At 38.1% G+C, this 21,558-nt stretch overlaps 3 protein-coding genes across 3 annotated transcripts; 2 read left to right on the top strand and 1 right to left on the bottom strand.

Moving 5' to 3' along the window:
* Positions 1 to 5,611: 5,611 nt before the first annotated feature.
* LOC134656638 (UPF0729 protein AAEL015238) lies at positions 5,612 to 6,130 on the top strand. The gene has a single exon (XM_063512195.1). The coding sequence runs from the start codon at positions 5,833 to 5,835 to the stop codon at positions 6,094 to 6,096; it is 264 nt and encodes an 87-aa protein (XP_063368265.1). The 5' UTR covers positions 5,612 to 5,832; the 3' UTR covers positions 6,097 to 6,130.
* A 1,951-nt stretch (positions 6,131 to 8,081) lies between these two features.
* On the bottom strand, positions 8,082 to 17,348 carry LOC134656509 (46 kDa FK506-binding nuclear protein). The gene is made up of 9 exons (XM_063512069.1): positions 17,172 to 17,348; positions 16,272 to 16,499; positions 14,878 to 15,035; positions 13,701 to 13,846; positions 12,854 to 12,962; positions 12,719 to 12,820; positions 11,214 to 11,390; positions 10,157 to 10,329; positions 8,082 to 8,400 (listed from the first exon to the last, which is right to left on the bottom strand). The coding sequence occupies exons 1-9, from the start codon at positions 17,179 to 17,181 to the stop codon at positions 8,319 to 8,321; spliced, it is 1,185 nt and encodes a 394-aa protein (XP_063368139.1). The 5' UTR covers positions 17,182 to 17,348; the 3' UTR covers positions 8,082 to 8,318.
* A 435-nt stretch (positions 17,349 to 17,783) lies between these two features.
* On the top strand, positions 17,784 to 21,076 carry LOC134656409 (small ribosomal subunit protein eS17). Its single transcript, XM_063511936.1, has 3 exons — positions 17,784 to 17,865; positions 18,006 to 18,157; positions 20,808 to 21,076. Exons 1-3 carry the CDS (start codon positions 17,863 to 17,865, stop codon positions 21,052 to 21,054), a joined length of 402 nt encoding a protein of 133 aa, XP_063368006.1. The 5' UTR covers positions 17,784 to 17,862; the 3' UTR covers positions 21,055 to 21,076.
* The last annotated feature ends 482 nt before the right edge of the window (positions 21,077 to 21,558 follow it).

Below are 21,558 nucleotides of genomic sequence, written 5' to 3'. Positions count from 1 at the left end.
AGCATGTTTGAAATAAAATATACAAAACTGGCCTAACGGGCGTTTATGAATTATGTGTTTTACACCCTTGTGTCTGTATTGTGACCCTGGAAGTTTTAAACCACCTGTATCGTAAGTTTCCTATGCACGGATTAAGTTTATAATAAACTACCCATGCCCTAACCTCAAGGGCAAGTGCTTCTATGCACGGACCAGATACTGTTATCACTTATTTCACTTATCATGACTGTCATAGTTTGATACTACACGTTTAATAAATTTAAGACCCTGGAATGTACCCACTACAAAAGGTTTTTAAAAAACAGTGACTGAATGGTTTGCACGAACGGTTCTAGCACAACTTCTGGGCGGTCACGTCTAGGGCATGACCCTCTAGTTTTCAATTAGAATTATAGCATTGTGATACTGTTCGCTTTGCACAATAAAATAAGGAAACAGGAGCACGCCTTGCGAAAAGGCGAAGCTATTTTGAAACGCAAATCTTTCAAAAATAGATTGAAATATATAAATAATTATGTTTTTGCTGTGGAACATGTAATTGTACACCCAAACAAATGCAATCATTTATTATATGTTAGCAAAACTCTGCCAAAGTGTTAGTCTGTCTCTACAGTGTAACCTGAAGGCATCAATGCACATGAATCTCTTGAAACATGGTGGATTAACTAATTTACACCCCGTCTGTGTCTTGCTCCTACCAAATCCACGAGTTGAGGACCTCAACCTATCTAGGCACCCTTCTTGCTCGAGACCTGTAAAATAATCTCATCATGCAGTCAAGTGTCGGAAAACCAGGTCCACACTCTTAGCGCTACCGTGAACCTATCTAAGAAGTCTGTATACTGCCTTCCAGGAGGCGGGATGTTAATAGACTAGCCTATATAGTAGGCCAGAGATATAGTATACAAAAGCACACTGGCCCAAATCCACTAATATTATATGCATTTCAGAATATAAAATAATTGACAATTCTGCGTATATTTGATATCAAAAAGTTACAATTACCTACCCTTAGGTCATAAGGAGGATAAATATACATAAATATCAAATAGATTCGACAAAGTGTTGACTCTAGCATTGGATGAAATAGGTTCCTCTTAAACGGCCGCTGCGCTGTTGGCTTTGGGCCCACGGGTGCCCGGCAAATGGTCGGGGACCCCATGGTTCCCGCACAGTTATTGCAAATAATGTAAAATCACAAAATAAACACACAAATTTGCATTTTGGTTAAAAACACATATGCGATGAGCTAAGGTTTCGAATTAAGTACCTTGTTCTTAATCTGGAAAGAGGAAACTGAATATTCAGGATTAAGCTATGTCTATGAATGGTTTACATAAATTAAGCCCCTTTAGCGTTCAGAAACAATCAAGCTTATGTCTACTAGTATTAGGCACCAGATAAGGTAAACTACTCATACTGCATATGTATAAAATTAATGAGTACAATTAAGGTCACTTGATGATAGCTAAACATGAATATAAGCAGAATGAGCTGCACCTATACAAATATCATTGATAAAGCTCTGTGGCAATTCTACATTAACCATTTGAACGCCAAGAGCACCAAAAAGCGTCGTAACTAGTGCCCACATGAGTATTATGATATGGCTTAAGCTCTCAAAGTAACCTTCACAATTTTAAGTAAGGTTTGTTTAGGTACATTAGCTCGCGTTCGCGTTAGTAAAGCGTACAAACGATTAAATGCATTTTATAGCTATAACCAAGTATATAGCTCAGGCGGACCCCGGGTCCTCGCGCCCCGCGCGGGGGCACAGCTGGGATTGACGCCAGGATGATGATGAACCAAGTATATAGCTCACCCTGGCTCACAGTCATTAAAAGAATTCAGTAAAATCATTAAAAGTATTCCCTATGACATTTTATTAAGTACCTACCCAATATACCTTGTGGGTAGTGATAGTGATATAACGAATATTTAAATTGTTCGTCTACTTAATCCTGAGGGATTCTGGAAATAAGAAAGGTCTTGTCCTTGTTATATCCTGCAACTGCTTACCTTACTAGATAATTATTATCAAATTTGTCAATAATTGGGAGTTATAAATAAAAACTACTCGAGTACTTTATGATTTTTATCTTTTCATATTTGAATTACATTACTCCATATCACAGATGTTGTATGCTCCCTGAAGAGTAGACTGACTTATCTCATCTCCTTTTACATAGTTTCACATACATATAATTAAGTACTATAGCATCCTTGTGGTGACTCACTTATTTTCGTTGAAAATTTATAAGTACCTACATTAAGTACATATATAAAATGTAAAGTTAGTATCATAATATAATGGTATATAAAATTGTATGCTTTACTAAATACCTACCTCTCTCCTCACAGGTGTTAAAATAAAGGGTGTACTACATAATTAATTAATTAATTAAACACTCATAATATAATAATATTACATATACATAATATGTAAGTACATGTATAATCACATTGGCTTGGCGTCTTCCCACCACCAGGCGATAACAAACACGTCTCAATATATTACTTTAGGTTCCGAATATCGGTACAGTTATTTAATGACAGCGTTTTACACAAAAATAAAACGCTAATTAAATAACTTACCATATTCGGAACCTAAAGTTTTAATCCTGCCTGGTGTAAATATGTATAATTTTGAGACAATGAGTTAGAATTTTGCTTTTGTTTATAACTGCCAAAAGTGTCAAAAGCAACTGCCTGAAGTGGTGGGGGTGTGGGAGAGAGATGGACGTATATGCTAGAAAAGGACAATACGACTTACTACAGTGTTGCCACTCTCAATATATTACTTTAGGTTCCGAATATGGTAAGTTATTTAATTAGCGTTTTATTTTTGTGTAAAACGCTGTCATTAAAATACCCGAATTTTGGGGTAATTGTATGCATCACGGGCTGGTATCCCTCGAATAATAGCAATGCGACTAAATTGAATACACGTTATTAAAAGGGTGACGGCTTACTGTCAATATGCGTACGTAATTTGGTCGGTTAATTTATCAGGAAATATTTATAGGTTAATTTTTTTACCCGAGTTATTATTTACTGTAAATGCTTTTTCTACTGAGATTTTAATTGATATAGATTGTAGGATGCTGTTACTAAGCATGATAATGTGACCGAAGTATAAAATACTGTATTTACCTGTGAAATGTTACGTTGTCCTGTTTTTGCCGGCAGTCACTTGTACAGCGCAAAACTGAGCAATTCACCATATTTGTTGAATTTTTAAGTACTACTACATGCACACGAAACACTGATTTCAATATTTTTTCCTGATAATCTTTACACTGTTCATATGTTTCACACCAATTTGACGTTTACGCATTGTTTGTATCCCACCATAAACTACGGTGGGGAATAAAAAAATATGAGACTGTGACAAAGACAAACAATAATAGCGCTTTCTCTGCTACTCCTAGTGAAAGATACATAAGACTATTCCGTTCTGTCAGTTATCCCCACCACTCATGCCATGCCCTCGATTTTTATAGTCTTGTAAATTTTGACTTAAGCTTTGGTTTCCTCCGAAAGCGGTGCCGTCATATAGCGGCCGTCTCCATACAAATACTACGACATCCATATTTAGCCGTATTATTTAGTATGGAAACGGCCGCTATATGACGGCACCGCTATCCTAGAAAAACCGATCTTTATATAGTGTTTAAGTACCTACTAAGTTTACGTAGGTAGTGTTTTGTAGAAAAAGTATTTTGGTGCCTATGGTTATAAAGATCGCCTGTTTAACACAGAAGCATGTAAATCAGATCAGAGGGGCTACCGCGGAACCAGAATTTCGTAAATTGCGGGCATTTTTCTCTGTCACTCTAATAACGCCTTCATTGGAGTAAAAGAGAAAGATCCCCGCAATTTGCGAATTTCGGTTTTCGTGGTAAGCCCCGGTCAAGTTCAAAAGTTTTGGCATACTTACCTCATCTAGAGACCCCAGTAGTACACGTTACGAATTTAAATGATGTTCTTAAGTAAAGAAAGTGCTTAAGAAAGTTTGTTTGTTAAAAATAAATATAAAGTTGGTTGTGAAAAAAGTTGTATCATTTTAAAATGCATTATTTTACCCTACTCAAAGAGTAAAGAAAGTATACGTACCCTAAGTACTACCCTGCTACTCTGCGGAAAATATAGCTGGTCAAGCAAATCTTTTCAGTAAAAAGGTTCAAATTTTCTATGGGACGATATCCCTTTGCGCCTACATTTCTCAAATATGCCGCCTTTTTCTACTGACAAGATCTGCTTGACCAGCAATAGGTACATTATGTGCTGTCTCGCTGGTACATGTCATTCCGTGCGTTTGCGGCCAGTGGCGGTAGCACGGTCGCATTTTTGTCGCTTGTCACAATGCCTGTCACGTTCTAACAAGTATGTAAGTGCGAAAGTGACGGGCAAAGTGACAGGCGATAAAAATGGGACCATGCTGCGCCCGCAGGGTAAATCATAGATTTATTATTTTTAAAGATGAAGCCTAAGCCACCTGTCACCGTAGCCTCACAAACACAGACACATTTTATGTACGATTTACAATGAGGAACCAAAGGCCTGTGGCCACGTCGATAAAGGGATATCGATAAACTATACGACCTTTTTACAATTTAAATTTTATTTGAAACGATTTAAACTACCTAAAATGAACAGATAACCATTATAACTTAACTCTATATTACAGTGTGTTAATTCAAAACGGGCGATAAATTAAACCAGATATAGAATTTATCCTTGTAAACATTAATTTAGAAGTTTTTTTAAAGTTATTCTTAATTATGACCCCGTTATAATTATTTGAATTATTGTCTAAAGGAGGTCACATATATAAAAGTTACATTAAAACCAAATAAAATATGTTTTTCGCAATAATTGAGTTTATTATTATTTTATAAAATATTAATTATCCATTAGCATTTCCAGGGTGTTTATTTTTAGTGAAGATATCGAAGCTTCAATTAATCGCTATTCCGTTCCGCTGTGTAGAGAGTATCGATATATTATAACATGATTAAAATCGATAAGTCTACATCCCTAAAAACGTGCAATAAACCCACACATACACATTTTAACGCACACATACAAAGCTTGCCCACCACCAAAATGGCTACGGTTTGACGGATAAATTTTGTACTGAGAAATGACAACGTTGGGGCCTTGGGGTAAATTGAGTTTGACATTTGACATTCCTTTCTTGTTGTCATTTAATTTCGAACCGTAATTTTTTATAGTAGAGATGCATTTTTTGGTTTAAGTATGATGGCATGTAAGTATGTTGCCGCTACGGACTTAAAGGTCAGTGTTAATGTAAGCCCCCTCCAGACTATGTGCGTGAATCGCGGGCGAAGCTGCGAACGCGAGTGTGGAGTCGATTTCGAAAAACTGCGAACTTGACTCCACACTCGCGTTCGCAGCTTCGCGCCGCGATTCGTGTACGAGTGTGGAGAGGATTTTAGATTGTCGTGCCGAACATTACGTGGCTGTGCATTAACTGGTTTCATTTTGACATTGACATTCACATCCTGACTTTATGCTTTGACCTATGGCTTTGACATAAGCTCGTTGATAATGATAATGCCAAAATCATAGAGTAACTTATTGAAAATTACTTATCCCCAAAAATAAAGTGAAGTGAATTTGGAATAGCAAATTGTAACTCTTGTAGTTTTGAACATAATAATATATGCTTATTCATCGCTCTAAGAAACGGCATTGATAAACACGACCCGGAAATCTTGAATATTCTGAATAAGCCATTTGCTCACGTATTTTCGACGATTCTACAGCTACGTGACACACTCATACGAGTTTGAATCGTGCGTCAACATGGTTTGTGTGCCTTGCTTCATTATCCCGGTGCTGCTGTTCATCTGGCACAGATTTATCCAGCCATACGTGCTTCGTTTCTGGAATCCTTGGGCAGTGAAGGACGCGGAGGGAAACGTGGTGAAGACGGAAGCCCCCTTCAGTTGTGAAGGAGGCGTTTGTATGTTTGGAAAGAAGAAGTTGGAGAACAAAGATGAAGATAAGGGCAGCGAAGCATCAAAAGACGACAAAGAAAAGTGCAGTGAGCGACTAAAAGCAGAATAGTTTGTTGTTTCCATTGTTTCTTAATATATCTTAGAGCAAGTAACCTTGTAACATACGTATGTATACTTGTTTTTTCTTAACTTAATGTAATTATTTGCACTTGTAGAGTTAGACCAAGATATGTCTGCAAGGATTTTGATAACACATGCATTGCAAGTGTTATTTAAAAAATTTAAAATGTAAAACTTCTATAACTCTACGACTTTTTTAACTAATGTATATTTTTATTGTAAACAAACATTCATAATAAATAACATACATAAATAGAAACCCTAACTTAAGACAAAAGATAAATAAAGAGAATAACATAATAATTAAATTATGACATAAGTAAATAACAGTTGCATGCACTGCATACACTATCAACATTGTTGCAGACTTTTCTCGGTCTAACTCTAGTATTCACTTCATTTATTTAGGAAGAAATTGTAAAGAAATTAACTAAATGAATTTGTTGTGTTATTAGACATGTCAGCTAGGTGAATTTTATTGTATGTTAAGTATTAAATTGATTATAAGCTTGTAAGGCCCACCATACAAAATTTTCCTAATTTTGAATTTGTATGAGTAGATTGGGATGCATTCTATTTGTTTGAAGAAGCTATGAAACAAAAGAAATATTATTTATTCAAGTCTTATTTGGTTCAAGAAGGGTTTAAATTAGATTGCAATTAATATGTAAATTGTAATTAATTTACAATGATAATTATGACCACTGCAAATTGATGCAGAAAGCATTCCTTTGTCAATTTTACAGATTTTTGTATGCACCTAGGACCTAGAACACAGATTTTTGTGCATACCTAGGTCCTAGTCTCAATAGGATAATTTTTGGTTGCTTTTGTTACTCTTGAACAGTTCTTTGTACTAATCAAAATTGAGTACTTTTTTATTCCATACACTCAATTGAGCTGTAGAAAAGAGTGATCTCTCATAGCATAAGTGACAGGTCAGAAAAATGAGTTTTTAGTTATATGAAATCTACTAGGATGCATTAAATAAGTTGTCAGATAACAAGCAAAACTCACTAATTAGTAAAAAAATATTTAAACGAAAATCAACCTTCTCGTTAGTACTAATATGGTTCACTATGGTAATTAGCGAGTTTGCTTGTCACCTGACAAAATTATAATATGGATACCTACTGTTACTGTCTTGACTATTGTGAAATAATGACAGGTCAGAAAAATTAGTTTTTAGTTGGCTACATATATGAAACTACTGGGATGCATTCAATAAATTATAATATGACTATAATACTGTTACTATCTTGACTGTTGTGAAATAAAACAAAGGTACTGGAATTCGGAAATTTTATTCCTGCCATTATATTGCCATGATTTGATTAGTGACAAATAAATTGCTTGTGTGATGGTACTGAAGTTAATCACATATGACAGATAAAATATAACAATCAAATGGCAATATTCAATGCAGGTAATTTTTACAATTTATTGACTTAAAAAGAGGCCTTTCATTATTAAAACTGCCAAATGAAAGTAGATCTTATACTGATTATGATAGAAACTATTTTGTGTTTAAATTAACATAAAATATTGAATTACAAGTCAATGAAATACTCATAATTATGTCCAGTAGAATTCTTACAATCTAACTTATACAAGCTTACAGTCTAACACTAGTATGAAGTTTCTGCAATGGGATTAGGAACAGATGTTACAAATTATGCATTTTGAAGCAGTGTCCAGACGAGACAATTTCTCGCCAATCTGATGAAATTGTCCGATCAAATCAGGACGTGCGGACGCAAACGCCAATTTGGCTCGCCGAATTCGGCCGCCGATTATGACCGATAAAATGGGGTGTGGACGCAAGAATACCAATTTGTGACGCTAGTATTTTCGTTTTAGAGCCTTTTTTTGAACTTAGAGGGCTCAAATATCACCATAAATCTTAAATTGGAGATTGACGCCAATTAATTTCTGAACAAATCGGTCGATTTGATCATCCCGTCTGGACACCGCTTGAGCAATAACACTGCAGATACTTCATACAAGCACCTTAAACATGAGCAAACAATGGTCTGATAAAGCAAGGTAGTCTCATCCTGAGCCAGTCAATAGAAGGAAAAATATAATAAGAAAAAACCTTGCATTATCAAACCATGATCAAACAATCCTCTCATTCATGGCAACATTCAACAACCTCGGCGGATCCGAAACAAACAGGTGTTCGTGACACTGGCGACAGCTTCCTTACATCTATTTAACATTCTTAAGTTCCACTTCGAAGACTAGGGTGGAGTTAGGCGGAATGACTGGAGGGGAGCCTTTAGCACCATACCTAAGAACAGATGAATACAATTTAAAACATACAAAAAAATAGAGCAGAATTAGTCATATTGTAAGTACTCTGATTTTTAATTCAAGACCAAACTACTAAGGCTGGTATTCCATCTACTTATCCAATGTGTATTTACGTCTCATATTTTGCTTAGTGAGAGTGGAATACCACCCTATCACGCAAGTTTAATCTTGTATTTTTATGTGTTAAAAATGGAGATAATCAATTGATTGGCATTTAAATCCTCTGACTTAAAGAAGTAATTTCATTAACCTATTTACACACATAGCAAACTTGAATGACTGAGTTTAGTTTTTAAATTAAAAATCGGAAATATAAACGTTCAAGGCCGCGGCCTGGACGCAAGCGGCACATCAAGGCCCAAGGCCATTCATATATTGCGCTCGACCAAAAAGGCAAAAGAGCGTTTTCCAAAAAAAGTGTACATTTCATTCATGTCTTCAAAATATTGACTTGGGCTCATTTTACACAGAATCATTTGTACATTCACGCCTCATACTCAATTGTGTATGAAAGATTTTTTTTCCAGTGCGTCACGTTCATACAAATAAAAAAAAATCGTACAAGAATGTGACGATCAGGAAAGGAAATTTTTGGACACATTTTTTAATGTATGAGGCGTGAATGTACAAATGATTCTGAGTAAAATGAGCCCAAGAAGTCAATATTTTGAAGACATGAATGAAATGTACACTTTTCTTGGAAAACGCTCAAAAACGGCCTTGAATTGCCGCGCGCCGCTTGCGTCCAGTCCGCGGCCTTCAACACAATAAATTATTATTATTTATAAAGCAGGCAGGCAGTTGAAATAACTGATAATGCCTGTATCCAGAGTCATCAACAGAGTTTTCCGTGCTGAGTAGAATTTGCGTTGTGCTTATCTAATTTGTTCTTGAACTCATTGACACTTTGGGCCGATACTACGTCTTCTGGGAGTTTGTTCCAAGCTTTGACCACTCTGTTGCTAAAGAAGTGTCTATGAGGATTATTGTAGGACCTGCGAGACACCAGCTTATACTGATGACCTCTCAGACGGTTGTTATTATTGCGTTCTAGCATCTTATGGAAGTCTTTGAGATCATAGTGTTGGGTTAGTATTTTATATGCCTCGATCAGATCTCCACGCTCTCTACGCTCCTTCAAGGTTGTGAGCTTTAGGAAGTGTAGTCTTTCTTCATAGGACATGTTTTTGAGTTTCTTCGGTTTTTTGGTGAAACTACGTTGAACCTTCTCCAACATGTCAATATCCTTGATAAAATAAGGGCTTTACACTTTAACAATAGTTATTTGTACAACAAGAGATCAAAGTTTGATATTTCTTCGAATGCTTATTTTGAGTCCCGTGCAAGCGAAAGATTTAGAATCTTGAGCGTAGTAAGGGACTCAAAAGCGCACGAGATGTAAATAACTTTGATCTCGTGTAGTTCACAAAACTTTTCACCTCAGCAGTGAGAACATATTAGAGAACCCGAAAAATGTATTCCTTCTTCATCACTTAAGCCTATTCACTCATGTTTTCTTAAGATATACCAACAATTAAGTTATCACCTCAGCAGCTCGAACAAGGGTACTTTGCTACTTAAAAACAGTGAGCAAAATCGCGTTTTGCTCACTGAGTGAGCAAAATCGCATTTTGCTCATTTTGTCTCACTCAGTGAGCAAAATGCGATTTTGCTCACTGTTTTTAAGTACCAAAGTACCCTTGTTCGAGCTGCTGAGGTGAAAAAGATCTTACGCCATGTTGGGTGGGCAGACGATGCGCCTCTTGCCGCCGACCTTCATGCCGTTGATGCCGACGTCCCAGCCCGTGATCACCTCCTTGCCGCCCAGCCGGAACTTGAACCCGGGCCCCTTCAGGCAGTTGTCGAACATCTTGTTGTTGGACTTCAGGCGCCCTTCATAGTATACCTGGATAAAGACATTATTTAACGTAAAATGCCATCACAACTATAGGTCTAAGGGTCTAACACTAATCTCAGCAGTTGGTAAAAAGTTGCAGTCATTTTTAGGGTTCCGTACCCAAAGGGTAAAAACGGGACCCTATTACTAAGACTCCGCTGTCCGTCCGTCCGTCCGTCTGTCACGAGGCTGTATCTCACGAACCGTGATAGCTAGACAGTTGAAATTTTCACAGATGATGTATTTCTGTTGTCGCTATAACAACAAATACTAAAAACAGAATAAAATAAAGATTTAAGTGGGGCTCCCATACAACAAACGTGATTTTTGACCGAAGTTAAGCAACGTCGGGCGGGGTCAGTACTTGGATGGGTGACCGTTTTTTGCTTGTTTTGCTCTATTTTTTGTTGATGGTGCGGAACCCTCCGTGCGCGAGTCCGACTCGCATTTGGCCGGTTTTTTAAGTAGAAGTTAGCTGCAAATCGGCTTCATACACCCTTTAACCAATCCGTAGCTGGCCATAATCACCTCTTATGGCCAGCTACGGACTGGTCATCTGCTGCTTAAACCTAGTCTAGTGCTCGTGTGGCAAAAAAAACTGTTTACTTGAACATGGCACATTTAACAAGGTCTTTTTTGGACTAATAAATGTAAAACTATAATTAATGTTACTTTTTCTAATAGTTTATGATTTATTTTATGCCTGAAACTGATTTATCAAAACAATCATGTACTCATCACTCGCGTTTCACGGAAAGGCACCACCACTAGTTGGGTTAAGTATTGCTTCTCTTCCCGCACCGAAATAGTAGCCTAGCACCGAAATAGAAGCCTAGCAATGGAATGTAAACAAGTAATCAGCTAAAAAGATTGTATAAATAATTATAACCAACCATAACATTTTTGCCTGGCTTGGCGACGGGTCCGTTTCCAACTTTCAAGTCCTCGATGGCCACTCCGCCGCTGATGGTCTTTTTTTCTTTCTTTTCAACTTGTCCGTTCTGTTGGGCTTCCTTTTTCGCCTCCGGCTTCTTTTTTTCCTTTTGCTGTTGCTCGCCTTTAGCATCTTTCTGTAATTTAATTATTACACTTAGAACTGATTGTTTAATTTCAATTTCCATGTAGGAATAAATATATCAAAATCAGTCTGACACAATGATTGCAATTTTAAAGCCCCGTCTCCATATCGCGCGGCAAGCTATCGAACATTGGCTCGCACGGCAGCCGCGCGCAATGGATACCGGGCTGGCTCGCGAGCCAATTCGATCATTGGCTCGCTCGAACGCGCCGCGCGACGATCCATTCATTGTCGGTGTTTCGACGCGCGGCAAAGGAATGTTCGCGCGCAGTTGGGACGGATGTGTAATTGTGTATATATTTCAGTTGGCTCGCGCGGCCGCATACATGGATAATGAATATGTCGTACTTTAATTAAATTATACGGCACTAAACAGTTTCTATGGAACAGTAAATGTAGTGATTATCGCGACAGATCATTTTTCTATTTGGCTATACTTCGTTCCGTTCGAGGCTTTTACCCAAACGGGGTCCATATAAAACTATCATTCATGTCAAATAATATAATACATAAAACTGTTAAAATGTATGGAATAAATAAAGCTTTAATAAAAAAATAATAAATATATACTTCGTTCCGAATAATTATTTTTTGTGATATAATGTGGTCGATCGTCCGATCGCCTGCCGCGCGCGGCGACCGCGCTATAGTTCAAGATGGTGTCAAAATTGGCTCGCGAGCCAAAATACAGGTTTGCCGCGGTCGAACAATGCTCGCGCGGCCGCCGCGCGTATTCGAGACGCGGCTTAACATAAGTGCTAATACGTTTTTTTTATGAGCTTATCCTGATTCTATCTATTGTCCAATATGTAACATTGGACAATGTATAGTGTAAAAATGTAAATATGTTCCTTATGCTTTCTATTTGCTGGGGGCCTAACCAAGATGACAATCATACATAGACAAACACTAAACAAAAATAAAAAATATATGATGATCACAGATGCAACCAAAACTTACGTGATCATTTCGATACATTATTAAACTTTCAATTGACATTTTCTATTAACAATTTCTCACGTGACTAGACCTGAGGCCCGTTTCTCAAAAGCTTGTAACTTGTTATACAAGTGGAAGTCCCTTTCTAAAAGCTGTCAAAAAGTGACATCCGCTTGAATTGCAAGTTACAAGCTTTTGAGAAGCAGGCCCCTGGTACCTCAAATAACAATTTTTTTTAATACCGCATAGGTGGCAAACAAGCATACGGGCCGCCTGATGGTAAGCAGACACCGTAGCCTATGGACGCCTGCAACTCCAGAGGTGTTACATGCGCGTAATGTAATTCTAGCTAGTGTCTCAAAATCTGCTCAATAACAATACCTTAGGCTTGTCGATGCCGTTGACCTGCGGTTCCTTGCCCTGCTTCTGCAGCCTCTTCTTCAGGCGCCTCCGGGCCGCCTTGCTCAGCTTGGACATGTCCACCTCGGCCTCCTTGCTCAGCTTGGACATGTCCACCTCGGCCTCCTTGCTGGTGTCGAGGGTGGTCTCGGCCTCCTCTGAGGAGTCATCGTCTTCTGCTTCCTCCTCTTCTGCTTCCTCCTCGTCATCGGACTCTCCTTCATCACTGCGGAACGGTTACATTTAGTTAATGCAGTTGTCACCACACCAACTGGTAAAGGCTCTCTTGATTGTGTAAAACTGATAGCAAAGTTGCATTTTATTCATATGTGAGGCAAAGTAATCAAATGCAAATTTTCAGTTGTTTTGTTGTTGCAGTTGTTTGCTGGTAGAATTGACTTATATGATTTGTTTTGATTTTGTTTAATATATGTTATTATATATTTTTTTAAGGTTGTTGTTGTTGTTGTTGTGAAAATGCATTTTTTACTTCTCATGATCGTTTGTATTTACTTTATTATGTTGTGTATTGTATACACACATTGAAATAAAGTTTTAATTAAAAAAACCGGCCAAGTGCGAGTCGGACTCGCGCACGGAGGGTTCCGCACCATCAACAAAAAATAGAGCAAAACAAGCAAAAAAAACGGTCACCAATCCAAGTACTGACCCCGCCCGACGTTGCTCAACTTCGGTCAAAAATCACGTTTGTTGTATGGGAGCCCCACTTAAATCTTTATTTTATTCTGTTTTTAGTATTTGTTGTTATAGCGGCAACAGAAATAGATCATCTGTGAAAATTTCAACTGTCTAGCTATCACGGTTCGTGAGTTACAGCCTGGTGACAGACGGACGGACGGACAGCGGAGTCTTAGTAATAGGGTCCCGTTTTTACCCTTTGGGTACGGAACCCTAAAAATGCCCAACACTCTCTTTCTTCTGTTAAAACCTGCAATATATTTACCTGTCACTGTCAGCCGTGGTGTTTAGCTTGAAGGACTCATCATTGTCATCGGTGTCCAGGTCTTCACCATCAAGGATCTTCTGGAGCTGGTCCTCGCCTTCATCATCAGAGTCTGAGCTGTCAGCCTGGGCGGCTTTCTTGTTCTTCTGTTGAGTGATAAGAAATTTAGGAGCGTCTAAAATTATTTGAATAAAGGCATTTGGAGGCAGGTCATTGAGATAGTGGTACTTTCGAAGAGAACAAAACACTAGTGAACATTGATGTTCACATATCTATCTAATACCTTTAAACGAGCAATTCTTGTTTATTTATATATTTATTTATTTATATATATTTCGGGGATCTCGGAAACGGCTCTAACGATATCGATGAAATTTGCTATATGGGGGTTTTCGGGGGCGAAAAATCGATCTAGCTAGGTCTTATCTCTGGGAAAACGCGCATTTTCGAGTTTTTATATATTCAGCTTTAAGCTGCCTGTGCATTCACATTTGTAGAATAAAAAAAAATCTAAATACTTGCTACAAAAATGTTTCATACCAAGTAACCACATTGAGGTATATTGCCATATACAAAAACTTCTAAACTTCAATCTAACAACTTTTTATACAACAATGGTGCCAATCAAGTGTGTGGTGTGTGTGATATAAAGTGGCCACTGCAGGCTTTGGGCACTTGCAACTTTAGAGGAGTTTTTAGAAAAAAAAGTGTACCATTTGATTAAAAATATGTCCCCAGTTTTTCGTAAAAATTTGGGAGTCAGTTTTGTGACGGTTCATACAAAATGTATGTGAAAATGCGTCACAAAACGGACAATTTTTTCGGACACTCGTGATTTTGAGTAGAAATAACCCAATAATTAGGGTGAATCAACTTTTTCTTGTCACTCGTTGCCATGGTTACGTTCTCCTGGGTCACTCTTTAAAACCTGATTTATAGGCATTTAAATTCACCAAACACGCTTTTTGGTGATACTTATAAACCCTTTCCATAGAGGGCCGTCTACCAAGCGTGTCAGAAGAAGGTGGTGGACAATGTCTTCTAACAAACTATGCTACTATTGTCTCTTGGCTGACCGGACAGAATAACAACAAGAAATAGTTGATCCACCCATTAATAGTTTATCGAAAAAAGTAAATGGTACAATTATTACTGATAGTACCTATATTTTTATTACCTTTTGCTTTTTGGCATTTTTCTCATTGCTGTTCTCGAGTTTCCTCTTGGCTGCCGACACCAGAGTGGGGGCCTCGTCCTCTTCCTCCTCATCACCTTCAGACTCCTCCTCCTCAAACTCAGGGTCCAGGTAGCCAGTTAAGTGGACATTGCACTTTCCTGCAGACGAAAAAGTTTTAAATATATGTCTGTGTGCTGTGTCATTTATTTCAACACTAAAGTCTATTTTTTTATTCGGTAGACTAAAATGACATAGTATGAACATAAAATGTCATTTCATACTATGAAAAGTCTACCGAATAAAAAAATAGACATTATAGTTTAAGAAAATAAAAAACCGGCCAAGTGCGAGTCGGATTCGCGCACGGAGGGTTCCGCACCATCAACAAAAAATAGAGCAAAACAAGCAAAAAAAACGGTCACCCATCCAAGTACTGACCCCGCCCGACGTTGCTTAACTTCGGTCAAAAATCACGTTTGTTGTATGGGAGCCCCACTTAAATCTTTATTTTATTCTGTTTTTAGTATTTGTTGTTATAGCGGCAACAGAAATACATCATCTGTGAAAATTCAACTGTCTAGCTATCAAGGTTCGTGAGATACAGCCTCGTGACAGACGGACGGACGGACGGACAGCGGAGTCTTAGTAATAGGGTCCCGTTATTACCCTTTGGGTACGGAACCCTAAAAATCATTACAATAGGGACTTATATTTTTCAAAATACCTATATCCTGGAACATTTTGGATCAAAAACATGTTAACAATGGATAGTCTCTTTTGTGTCTAAAAGAGAACCTTTGCTAAAGCCTAATTTGATTGCCAATAATTATCAATCAAAACTGTGCCCTACATGTAGATAATAAAGGCTTGCATAAAAGTTATTGCTTCAATAGGCAGGTATTTATAGATATGCCAACTTAATACAAACAAAAAAAAAACAATTAACTAAACTAACCTAATCAATTAACCACATGAAACCATTAGAACAGGGATCTCGGGCCAAATCCGGCCCGCCGACAGCGTTCCAATCCGGTCCGTGGGAGCCAGGCTCCAGATGTTCAGCCCTAACAGCAGGCAACCAGATACATCCCCCCCCCCCTTGGCGCCTCGGTGGCCCGCGCGAAAATGAGGCGCAATACGGCCCTTAGGTAAAAAAGTTTGGAGTCAACAGAGAGTATTTAACGGAATACCTCTCAAAACCCTCAAAAAAGACATAACATCTGATTATGGCTAAAACAGCCGATTGCAGATAAAAAGAGAAAAAAAAAAACTTAACCACACATTTCTTCGACTTAGGTTGAACAGACGCAACACTGTTATTAATTATCCCAAATTGTTAAATATGCTTTCTAATATGATCCTTATAAATAGTGTCCCTCACAATTACAACTTACCATTTGTCAAAAATGAAATATCATCTCCCGATTTGAAGTACAGATCCAAAGGCACTTGGATGTTCTTGTTCTTCTGGAGTGTGCACACCAAAAAGTTCTTTCCGTCGACCACCACCATGACTTGGCACGGGTCATTATCGCCCGTGGAGATGTCCATGGCCGCTTGGGATATGTGGAACGGCTTTTCCACCACTTGGGTGTACCGTTTGTTCGGTTCCATAATCAGTCCTGTTAAATAATATTTTATATGAACACTAATTTTAAATCAAATCTTATGCGTAACTAAATTTAGGAACCAAGTAAAAAAATAAATATTTCATTATTCATAATATTTATTACTAAACTTTTTAACAGCTAAAATTGATTTCCGATTTAATTATTACAATTAGCACAAAAAACTATTAGTTGTACTGAAAGTTACCATGCCATAACCAACGCCTGTCCTCTAGCTAATATTAAAAAGATATTTTTGGAAAATTTAAGGCTACGTAGCACCAATGTAACAGCAACAATTTATGAATACACGGTTATGTTCTCCAACATGAGTATAGATAAAATACGGAACCCTAAAAAATTGCTTAAAACCCGACGCATGGTGCGCAAGCAAGACGAAGGAAAACAGTAAAAAAATAATGTACACTTGTTTATCGAGACAGCTACTTCAAAATGCAGCGGTTGTGACGCAGGTATGCATTTTAGTATGGGTAGGTAGGTGTGGGTCTGTGGGATGACATGTCTCCGAGCTGAACAATTTGTTGGACTAGATCTACTAGAAATAGAGCTGTATCAATATTACACAAAGGACGTTGAGATGTTACGTTAGAAGTATAGGTTTTTTACAAGAAATATGTTGCCGGTTGGAAACACGTGGTGGCGATCCCGCCGGTTAAAATTACTTACCCCAAAACATGGTGGATAAGGATTCAATGGTAACGGTTAAATAAAGACTGTTAATTAGTAATTCCAACTTCTGGAACTGTTTCGACACTAAAGTTCTTCAATTACGCTTTAAAATCACAATGCTTTCAATTTAATTTGGAACTGAACACGGCGCGAACTCGGAATGGCAGGCCGGAACGAACACGCCACAGACAAAAAAAACAGATAAAACAACCATAGACTAAAAGCTAAAGCGCCCATTCATTGTCCATCATTATAGTTAGTGCGGTTCAAACGATGTCCATTAAATAAAGCCGTATCTAGACGAGCTGGGCAAATCGACCGATTTGATCAGGAAAATAATTGGCGCCAATCTCATCTAGCGTCCACACGTACACAATTTAAAATGATTTAATCACCAATTTGCATTCCATAGATACTAACTTCGAAAATTGGCATGTTTGCGTCCGCACGGCCTGATTCGATCAGACAATTTCATCAGATTAGCGAAAAATTGTCTCGTCCGGACTCCACTACATTCCACGACTCTTTTCTTTCCGCACGACACGACTCTATAATATATATAAAAGATCGTGTGAAAATGGTTTAAGAATTTTTTATTCACAACTTTGCGTAGTTTGACGTTTTATGTACCATAGACAAAAGATTCTTTTCTGTAAACTGTCAGAGACGGCAACAGTAATTCCTAACCATGGTGATTATTTTATTTCTGTTAAATCTCATTAAATCTTTCCAATCTCTTCAATATGTGCTACAATAGTGTATTTTACCAAACTCTGTGTCGAAACTCTTCTTGTGATGTATATATTTACTCCATAACCTGACACATTCCAGGGTCGCGTCAGGACTAAAACCGTGAAGAAGGCAGCCAAAATCATTATTGAGAAATACTACACAAGGTTGACCCTTGATTTTGACACCAACAAGAGGATATGTGAGGAAATCGCTATCATTCCTACGAAGCCCCTTCGTAACAAGATCGCCGGGTAAGTCGAGATGTCTTGTTTTGATTACACAGAGGTTATACTTTTTGATTGATTAAGATCAGTTTATTAGTATCCTTCCTTATTTGCCTTGAGATCAGTGGCGTAGCTAGAGGATATAGCGCCCGGGGCAGGCACCAAATTTTCGCCCCCCTCCAACGAAATGAACTAACGAAAGGTTACTTTTTACTTATGATTTAGAGTAGACAAATAAGTGTTTTTTTTTAGTCCATCGGTGGCTAACAAGCTTACGACTCACCTGATGGTAAGTGGTCACCGCATCCTATGGACGTCTACACTCCAGGGGCGTTACATGCGCGTTGCCGACCATTTTAAAACTTATACACTTCTTTTTTGGAGATCTCCTTAGACTTGAAGATTCAATATCCCTTGTAAGTTTGGGATCGTAGACTATTCATAGCGCGCCTTTGGACTAATTTGAGGGGACCAAGGTGGCATCTAGGTGCTCCTGCCCATAGGTGACAGCAGTACTCATTATATGGGATCTGTCCATGGTCGTACGCAGCATTTTTTAAGGGGTGGGTCAGAAGTAGGGTAGGCTGGGGACGTTGTAACAGGCTACGGTTGAAACAGAGATTCTTAGCTTATGGTCAGAGACCAGGGTGGGACAACTGCCCCACCTTGCCCCACCGTGGGTACGCCTATGGATCTGTCTGCCCCAGAGTAAAGTATCGCCTCCCTTTATTGAGCACACCGAGTTTTTTGGATACGAGCACAGCCTACCCAGCAAGGTGGCTACGAAATTATTGGACGTCACTGATGGAGATGTCAACACCGAGGCTCCCAATACTCCCTGACATGGGAAGATGAAAAATGAGGTTTTCTTAGCGGTAAACGCGCAAAATTGAGCCTTGGTGGGATTGAATTGGACTAAATTCTCCCGATCCCACACCGAAACTCTGGATAGAATGCTCTCAATACCTGATACAGGTTTTTCACGGCATTCTAGTATCACAGAACGAGCGATGTTGGCACGGCATGTGTTATACAGGTTGGTCCAAACCTTGCCGCCCAAAAATTTTTTTTTGATTCCTCTCGCTGTGGGCTATCAGAATATGTATGTTAACCGACTTTTCGTAGTTTTCGAATTATGATTTTTATTTTTATTACTTTTAACTTTTGTTGAGAAATTCCGGGGTGAAGAAATTATTTATTAAAAAAAACTATTGAGCTTTTTTGAATATTTCTTTTTGTAACATAATCCTTCACAAACGGCGCAGTTGCTAAAAAAAATCAGCATCCCCACTTGGCTGAGTTGGGAAAAAAAGACAAACTTTTACGTTCAAGCATGTCAAGCTTAGATGTTGCCCTTACCTATAAATAAAAAATAAAAGCGATTTCAAGGACTTTTGGTTATTTTAGAAACTGCTAGACCCGTTTTTTTAAAAGGTCAAAAAAGTGATACTTAATAGTCATAATTTGTCAGAGTCGCCGGTCAAAGGAAGTGAGGTGGAAAGCTTCCAAATTAGTAATTCATTACAAAAATCCTGTTTTGTTATTTCTACTATTATTTTATGGGGTCACTTGCCCATCGCTATATCATGTTATCAGTGCAAATACCACGAACAATTATTGGAAGGCATAAAAGCAACGCAAAGCTTCACCCCGGAATTTCTTAACAAAAGTTAAAAGTTAAACTTGGAAACTACGAAAAATCGGCTAACATACATGGGGTATATTCTGAGTATTCTAAAAAAAATTTTTGACGTTAAGATTTGGTTGGACTACCCTGTATACAGGGTGGCTAAAAAATAACTGCATTTCCGTTGCCAGGGAGGTTTTGGGATTATACTGAGCAATTTTTACTATGAGACCAACCCCTAAGTCGCGAAAAAAAAATTAGACTGTTTCCTACATTTTGGCTGGTCCATTTTCTATGGGAGGTCTTTTGCCCATTTTGGCGCCCCCCCTTGGACGGCGCCCGGGGCACGTGCCCCCCCCAGCCCCCCCCTAGTTACGCCACTGCTTGAGATATCCACGTTTCCTTCAAATTTTAATAAATTACTGCAAAATTGAAGTCAATTTGAGTACAATTCTGAACTTCATTAACTTTAACCATGGTTGCAATAAAGAATTATAATTATTACGATTATGATTAACTCATCATTTCGAGTAGACTATAACTACTAATGTAGACTATAAATTTAATGTTAAACAAAACCAGTATAAATTTAATTCGTATGATGTGGGTGTGTCTGTCAATTGGTTCCCAAAGAGGCATTCCTAAGCTAATAGTCATTAACTTGGTACTATTTCATGATCCTAAGTATTGGCAGTACTGTCATTGTCAGGCAAAGTTGTCCACTAAAGGCATCAATTTTGTTATATTCTGTGAAGACCTCATCCCAGAAAATCATCATCATCATCATCATTGAATTATGGTGCCAGTTAATTTTGTACCAAACTAATATCCTATTATTTCTATTTTTGACATTATGATATTCCATTGCCACCAATTTTATCTTTTACACAGGGCATTTGTAAATTACTTCAAAGGTGAAAGTTCATTGACCTCTATATCCCTTTCTCTTTGCAATTAAGTTTGGACCCCTAAAATGATTACATGTACATTTTCTCCTATAATGATACAAACCTTTTTCTTTCTATTGTCTAATTTGTAAATTTTTCGTAGGTTTGCCACCCACTTGATGAGGCGTCTTAGGAACTCCCAGGTCCGTGGAATCTCCATCAAACTGCAGGAGGAGGAGCGCGAGAGACGTGACAACTACGTCCCTGAGGTCTCCGCCTTGGAGCATGACATCATCGAGGTGGACCCCGACACCAAGGAGATGTTGAAGATGCTAGACTTCAACAACATCAACGGCCTCCAGCTGACGCAGCCGACCACCTCGGGTGGTTATGGTGGCAGACGTAATTAAGGATAATAAACATTAAAATGTACTAGGTTTTTTATTTTTTTGCATATATTTTAAATTAATTATATCATGCTTTTTGAAGACGGTCTTCAACATCTGCGGGCTCAGCACGGTTCCATTTTTATCCACTATCACTAAGCCCGTCACTTTCGCACTTACATATTTGTTAGAACGTGACAGGCATGGTGATAAATGATAAAAATGCGACCGTGCTACTAGGGCTGGAGTGAAATAAAATTTAGACGAAAAGCTAGTTTTCAGGAATAATATTGGTGAGCAGCCTTGAAATCAAGGCGTAATTTAAATAAGACAGATAGGAGAAAACGAAATTTAAGATTTTTATGAACAAAATGCCCACCGGTGTAGGCTCTACCAAACTCAAAAAAAGCGGCCAAGTGCGAGTCGGACTCGCCCATGAAGGGTTCCGTATTTAGGCGATTTATGACGTATTAAAAAAAAACTACTTGCTAGATCTCGTTCAAACCAATTTTCGGTGGAAGTTTACAT

This window comes from Cydia amplana, chromosome 18, assembly GCF_948474715.1.
Source record: "Cydia amplana chromosome 18, ilCydAmpl1.1, whole genome shotgun sequence".
Lineage (NCBI taxonomy): Eukaryota > Metazoa > Arthropoda > Insecta > Lepidoptera > Tortricidae > Cydia > Cydia amplana.
This window is presented reverse-complemented; position numbering and strand designations above follow the sequence as displayed.

Bases quoted from the DNA above. Each gene is read 5' to 3' on its own strand.
- LOC134656638 (XM_063512195.1), top strand. From the start codon at position 5,833: ATGGTTTGTGTGCCTTGCTTCATTATCCCGGTGCTGCTGTTCATCTGG.
- LOC134656409 (XM_063511936.1), top strand. The intron at 18,158-20,807 runs GTAAGTCGAGAT...AATTTTTCGTAG, and splicing joins CTTCGTAACAAGATCGCCGG to GTTTGCCACCCACTTGATGA.
- LOC134656509 (XM_063512069.1), bottom strand. The intron at 12,963-13,700 runs GTAAATATATTG...ACCGTTCCGCAG, and splicing joins ACCACGGCTGACAGTGACAG to TGATGAAGGAGAGTCCGATG. The intron at 12,821-12,853 runs GTGGACATGTCC...AAGGAGGCCGAG, and splicing joins ACACCAGCAAGGAGGCCGAG to GTGGACATGTCCAAGCTGAG.